Genomic DNA, 6,661 nt, shown 5'->3' on the forward strand with positions numbered 1-6,661 from the left:
AAACTAAGAGGAATCTAGTCATGGCTTATTTTGAAGTGGGATATGATATAGGAACTAGATCCCAAAAAACACATCCAAACTGATATTCATTTTGCTCAAGACAAAGTCCCTATGGGTCGGGTATGCGTTCTCCATGTCGTGTCTACATCTCACTACACAAATATCTTCACAAAAGGACTACCATCCTCTATTTTACGAGTTTATATCCGGTCTTAATGTCCAGCCAATTACCCACATTTCAACTGCACGAGGATGCTAATATATTTGTATGTTTGTTTGATTTGTGTACTAGCTTATCGGGTTTGGCCCATTATGTTTCAATAATCGAATTGTATTATTTGTATGTATACATGATTAATGAGAGATCATTTTCATGAGAAAATAATGTTATCAGACATTCATAATAAACCACGCTTAACCAAGGAGGAATAAATTCAAGTAGAAATGTCGATTCAAAAGCTAAGCCCGTTCAAAGGAATAAATTCACTAACACAATTATAAAGATCGAGAAACTTCATGTCTATATCATTTTGTTTTATCCTTCCTTAATAAACTGATTTCAACTGTCCAATTACCGCCGCTTGATGCAACTATTGGTGTATATATTGAATTTCTCAGCAAATTTGGTTCTTTTTTACAATGAATATTCATAAAAATGACTGGTTATTGTGATTTAAGTAATCGATCCAATTTCTTTGCATTTCCTTAATTGACTACCAAGTCGAAAATGAGGCGTCTTGAGTTTGTTTTTGTTTCCACCAAACACTTCAATTCTCCTTCCATTCTTATATCCAAAATATTTACTATTTTAATTGGAAGGTATTTTGATATTGATTTTATACATGTTACAATTTTGCACTCCGCTTGATTATTATTATTACTATTATTATTATTTTGCTCATGTCAAATAAAGAAAGTCTAATTAATTTGGTCCGAAATACAATTTTTTGGAAATGATGGTCATTTTCTTTAATTCTCCATACAGTCCGTTCCATACAACATTTTCAATAAGGTTCGTGACATTAACACCCAAGCAATTGAGGATCAATCTATTAACCAAGGCCACTGTCTAACATAAGACACGATCAGATCAATATCCAAGTTTCATTATCTTACACTATTGAACCCCAACAAATGACTTATAACTTATAAGGGTAACTATGTTTCAAAATTATTCAAAAAATATGATCTGAGTTTTATTTGTTCAAAAAACACCATCCAACGAAGACTTGAGGGAGTGGGTGTGGTAGAGGGTGCACTCCCTTGCCACATCAGCTTGGAACACCGCCCCCTCCCTGCGGTTTTGGTGCGGTAGAGACCGCAGTGTGACACTCCAAGGGAGTGCTCCTCTCTTCCGTATGTCAGATTTTTTTAAGAAAATGTTTTTTTTTTAAAACCTTTTGGCATGAAACCACACTTTTGTGGTAATTGCTGACGTGTCGCCTATGTGACAGTGAAAATTAATTGCCGGCATTTACGGGTAAAAATTAAATAAGAAAAGAAAACAAAGGTAATTGTTTCCAAAATCGTTCAAAACACACAATCCGAGTTTGTTCTATTCATAAAGCATCTTTTAAGTAAAGTCTTTGTACAATAAATATCAACAAACTATATATTTTGTTCAAATGTTACTCACTCGATCCGTTAAAGGATGACTTGGCCTAATTATTATGACATGACATAATATTAGTTACATGCCATTAATTGATATATTCATCATTTATAAATCGATTTAGGACTTCTTCATGAACGAATGATTTCTTCTTATCCTTCTCTGATTGTTTCTTCTACTAAATCAAATATCTCCAACTCAAGCTCACACATTTCAAAAACACATAAGATATTTGATGATACAGACCCTTGTGACTGCCGACATCCTTTTCGAATTGGCATAAAGTTTGGGGTTTGTCTCAACTAATTTTAACCAAAAGCTTTATTATGTCATTCTCCTATATATTTGCTTGGTTATGTGATTCGTTTTTTGGATACATATATGTGTAAGCTTTTGCTATAGGTAGTATAGGCAGTACACTTTTATATATATATATATATGTATGTTAATTTGTAATGTGACAACAATGTCTTGATGAATATTCCTTTAAATTTGTAGTGCAGTGAAATCTAGTTTTTGTTTGCATCATGCTTAGCTACAGGTCATGACTAAATTGAAATAGATTTCAAACTATTATGAATCTTTTAGTTTTCACAAATTTCAATCCTTGAGTTATGTATGGACATTTATCCCCTAGTTTTCACAACTTTTAGTTGGCTTTTCATGAAGAAGCGCTAAATCGATTTTTAAATGAGGAATGTATCAACCAATGTTATGTCAATAATGATTATGTCATATCACCAATAATTATGACAAATCATCCTTTAACCTATAAGAACTTGTTACCGGTGAGTAACATTTGAACAAAACATATAGTTTGTTGGTGTTTTTTGTACAAAGACTTTACTTGGATGGTCTTTGAACGATTTTGAAACATGATTATCCTTATAAGTCATTTTCCCATAACAATACTTTGGAGATGAGTTAAAAGTAAAATAATCATATAATCATAAACAAAACAAAACAAAACAAAACAATATGGTTCTAACATTCCTAATTTCCGTAACACCTAAGTTCAAAATAATAGTATACAAACCAAGCCGTGTGCATTAACTACCTAATTTCTCAATGTCATCCAGAATAATATTGCCATCCAAAAGCAATAGCAGCTATCAATACAATTTTCAAAACTACCTTTGAACTTATAAACTTTGAAGAAGAAGAAGATGAAGATGAGGGCGGGTCCCAAGGCTTCCCTCTCAACTTAGCTGACAATTTGGAGAACAACAATGGAAGCTTGCCACTCTTCTTATCTGCACATCATACATAATCAACTTCTTTAAGTACAATGTCTTAATAACAAAAATTAAAATTGATAACTAATTATAACCAAAATAAACTATTAATTTCAAATTAATTATCGTATTTACTACAACATCCATTTTGTTAAATGAGCAAAAATAAATTCAATACATGTTTAAGTAAATACTACACATGTTAATATAAAATATGTTAATTATGAGTTTTTATTTGATTACTATTACTGTAATGTATGTTAATTATGTGGTTTATCCAAAAATATTGTGTTTTAAATTATTAAAAAGCATTAAAAAATTTAATAAGTTTGAAAAGAAATTTTTTAATTTCATATATACCATAAATAAATATCAATTTAATTTATAATTATAACATATTACACATAGAATATCATTGTATAAATAATAACTTAAAATGCATAAAATTTAAAGTTGAATAACAAAATTGTAGACCAAATTTGTAAATGAATAGTATAACACCATATCTGTGTTTTATTATCCACCAACACCATTTTGTTGTAAACAAAGGCTTTGGGTTGGAGTAATTTTACACCAAATTTGGTGTAAAATGGGATTTAGAGTATAATAATAATATTATTAATAAGTTCCATAAAGAAACAGTTTTACCTTTTTCTTTCAAAAGTCTTTCTTCCTCCCCAACACGTCTTCTAAGTGCATTCATCAATGACCCAAAATACAACGCAAAAACAGTGCATGTAATTGTGATTACATTATAAGGCATGCTAAAATCAGGGGTAGTCAAAGGAACAAGAAGCACTTCTGTGTAAGATAATATTTTTCTTTTTTCCTGCAATACAAAACAGACCAAATTATAGCAACCTACTTTTATTCATTCATTTATATTATAGGCATAGCATTCTACTTTCATTTCCTCCAATCACAACATTGTATTTTGAAAAATCTACCCAATTATAGCAATCTTGAATCCTATAAATGGGTAGATTTTGCAGAGTAGATATATTTCTCAAAGTACAATGCCTTAATAAGAAAAAAAAAAAGTTGAAAGTACAATGTTGTAATGTAATAGAAAGAAATAGAAGTACACTGTTATCATAAACAAACAAATGAAGATTGTTGCTATTTTTTGCATTTAAATACCTGCATCTTAGACACCATAGGTGACTTGATGGAAGCATTGTCCTGTTTATATTGCATGCATGTTTGGAAGTCCGGGTAGCTGATTATGGCAGATGGGATGTCAAATCCCTGGTTAGCATCTGGTGGATACTCATCTATGTGCAAGAAACCCTGTGGTACAAGTAATACAGCAGTAAGTACAAGTAAACTGAGCATACTTTTAAATCAATACAAAATTAGATGAAACTTGCACCTTGTCAAATTCTAAAGTTAATGAAGCTGATTTCAAGTCACAAGGTAATTTCAAGCTCATTTCCATTACTCCAGGGGACACCTTATCTTCAGAAGGTGAGACACTTAGTTTTTCTATGGCGTCCCCAAAAGATTGGGGTACCCCATCTACATATACTTTTGCAGTATGGTAATATACTTTGATATACCAAGGCACAACTTGAAAAACATCTACTTTTAACCTACATTTTTCTTCATTATGGTCAACCTTTGGGAGACTTTGACTCCATTCTGTTGACTGTAAAGAGAGAGCAATAGCACCCCTTTCATTCCCACTTCCCATTAAGAACCGACTAACACGTAATGGTGCTTTCACACATGACCAAGTTACTGGAAGATTCCATTTGAATCCCAAATCAAAAGGTTTAGAATTGTGATGATCTTTTATTGAGAAACCATATAAGATAGAGGAGTGTTCTCTATGGAAACTGTTTACTTCTTTCATTATTCTATCAGGAGAAACGGAAAATTCAAAGTTTGAGATACTCCCAAGACCTTCATCACCCTTACCTTTCATGTTATGAACTAAGCTACCTTCAAGTTGAACATACACATTACTAGATTTTGCTAAAGCACATTTTCCATCAACTGTTTTTCCAAACAATGAGCTCATAGACCAGTTTGGTTGTAACTTTCTGCCACGAGTTTCCAAAGCATCTGGTTGAAGAACAACTGTAAGCGTTTGTTCAAGAGCTATTCCATGATCTGAAGCCATTGGATCGAATTCCCCTGAAGTTAAATGCAACCTTTGAGAATGATAAAATCCTCTGTAAATTGATGGTCTGTCCATTAATGAAGAAAGCCCAGATTTGTCTCGACATGGAAGCAACTTCAACCATGGAGTCAGATTTTCAGTGCAAACAGCCTCTCGAGGCAATGAGCCGTATCTTAAATTGGATGAAAGTGGCTGGAAGCTCCAGTCTGGAGCAGAATACGTGGTGGAAGATTCTAGAAAGTTGATTGAAGCACAAAAGAGACCTGAAAGTGTGTGTGTTAGGTTTTTCCAGGAAGCATCGACCTGATCTGGGGAGACATCAAATACAGCCCATAATTCAACTCCGGGAGGTTTGGCGTTGCTGCTTGAAACAGGATCAAAACCACCCCAGCTTTCGTAATTCCAACGTCCTTGAGTGAAAGACAGTTCCATTTCTCTGATTCGATATTTGTGAACCTGTAGTGTCCAAATCCTAATTTAGAACACAAATACGATTGATTGAAATCTATATAAAAAAGTAATACAACAATATAATGTAACTTCACAAATCATCCTAATCAATGAATCATTAAACCCTAAACTCAATTAGGATGGACCAGAGCAACAATTAGAAAGCCTTTGGTACTGTTAAACCTAAGGATTCAATAAAATGCCTGGATAGAAAAACGAATCTGATCGAGTAAAGTAATTAACGAACTATTGTAATCATACCAGCTGATAGATAGCTTTGGGAAAAAGCCGGTGGTGATGTCCATAAGAATTTGTCGGAGGAACTCTACTCTCGAAGTGAAAATGAGAAAGAACTTTCCGATCAGGAAGTGGCCTGAACAGCAACTCCTCAGTGAATTCTTCTCCATCGATTTGTTCTACTACTTCTCCCGTGGATTCAGAGGCAACGTGGAGTACGAACACTAACAGCACGAAGATGGAAAGTAAACGAGCCATGAGAATCTGAATGTTCGTGATTGTGTACTATGGTAATGGAGTCAATCGCGTAGGAAAATCGGCCATTGCAGGAACTTCAAATTGTATTCTCAGTGACAACCCACATCACAGATCAAGCCTTAAGCTTCACCGGGTCATGGTTCAGACCCATTCATCTAACGGGTCGGAATATGTGTCTTTTTTAATGTTTCTTTTTTATATTTATTTATTTATTATTTTTTTATAGTTGTAATTTACGGTTTTGATCCTATAGTTTGTACCTAGGGGTGTGCAAAAAAACCGCAAAACCGAGTCGATCCGGTCAATCCAAAACCGATAAAAACCTAAACTGAAAAAACCGGATATATACGGGTCGGTTTCGGTTTGAATATTTAGATATTCACGGATACCCGAACCGAACCGATATATATATATATATATATATATATATATATATATATATATATATATATAAACCAGTGTTTTAAAAACCGGTTCAAACTAGCCGATTGAACTGATCGAACCGGGAACCGGAGGTGAGGGCGGTTCGATTTGGACCGGTTTTATAATGATTTCCTGACCGGATTGAACCGGCCGGTTTTAGTAAAAAACCGGTTCAACCGGCTGAATTGAACCGGAATGGACCGGGTTGAATAGGACATTCTTGGATTTTTGTGTTTGTTTTGGTCTTCTTTGTTTGATTTTGACTTCTATAATGATTGTTTTTATATGTTGCATTCTATTTACGTTTGTAATACTAAAAAG

General features: G+C 33.5%; 1 protein-coding gene across 1 annotated transcript; it reads right to left on the reverse strand.

Moving 5' to 3' along the window:
• Positions 1-2,532: 2,532 nt before the first annotated feature.
• LOC111907656 (uncharacterized) lies at positions 2,533-6,017 on the reverse strand. The gene is made up of 5 exons (XM_023903456.3): positions 5,684-6,017; positions 4,220-5,428; positions 3,988-4,137; positions 3,496-3,676; positions 2,533-2,865 (listed from the first exon to the last, which is right to left on the reverse strand). Exons 1-5 carry the CDS (start codon positions 5,915-5,917, stop codon positions 2,684-2,686), a joined length of 1,956 nt encoding a protein of 651 aa, XP_023759224.1. The 5' UTR covers positions 5,918-6,017; the 3' UTR covers positions 2,533-2,683.
• Positions 6,018-6,661: the final 644 nt, after the last annotated feature.

The sequence above is a fragment of the Lactuca sativa genome, chromosome 8 (assembly GCF_002870075.4).
Source record: "Lactuca sativa cultivar Salinas chromosome 8, Lsat_Salinas_v11, whole genome shotgun sequence".
NCBI lineage: Eukaryota > Viridiplantae > Streptophyta > Magnoliopsida > Asterales > Asteraceae > Lactuca > Lactuca sativa.

What these genes read in the sequence shown, in the direction of transcription:
- LOC111907656 (XM_023903456.3), bottom strand. Translation starts at nt 5,917, where the DNA reads ATGGCTCGTTTACTTTCCATCTTCGTGCTGTTAGTGTTCGTACTCCAC. An exon ending in CTATGGTGTCTAAGATGCAG is followed by an intron (nt 3,677 to 3,987) that starts GTATTTAAATGC and finishes TTTGTATTGCAG; the next exon opens with GAAAAAAGAAAAATATTATC. An exon ending in AAGACTTTTGAAAGAAAAAG is followed by an intron (nt 2,866 to 3,495) that starts GTAAAACTGTTT and finishes TATGATGTGCAG; the next exon opens with ATAAGAAGAGTGGCAAGCTT.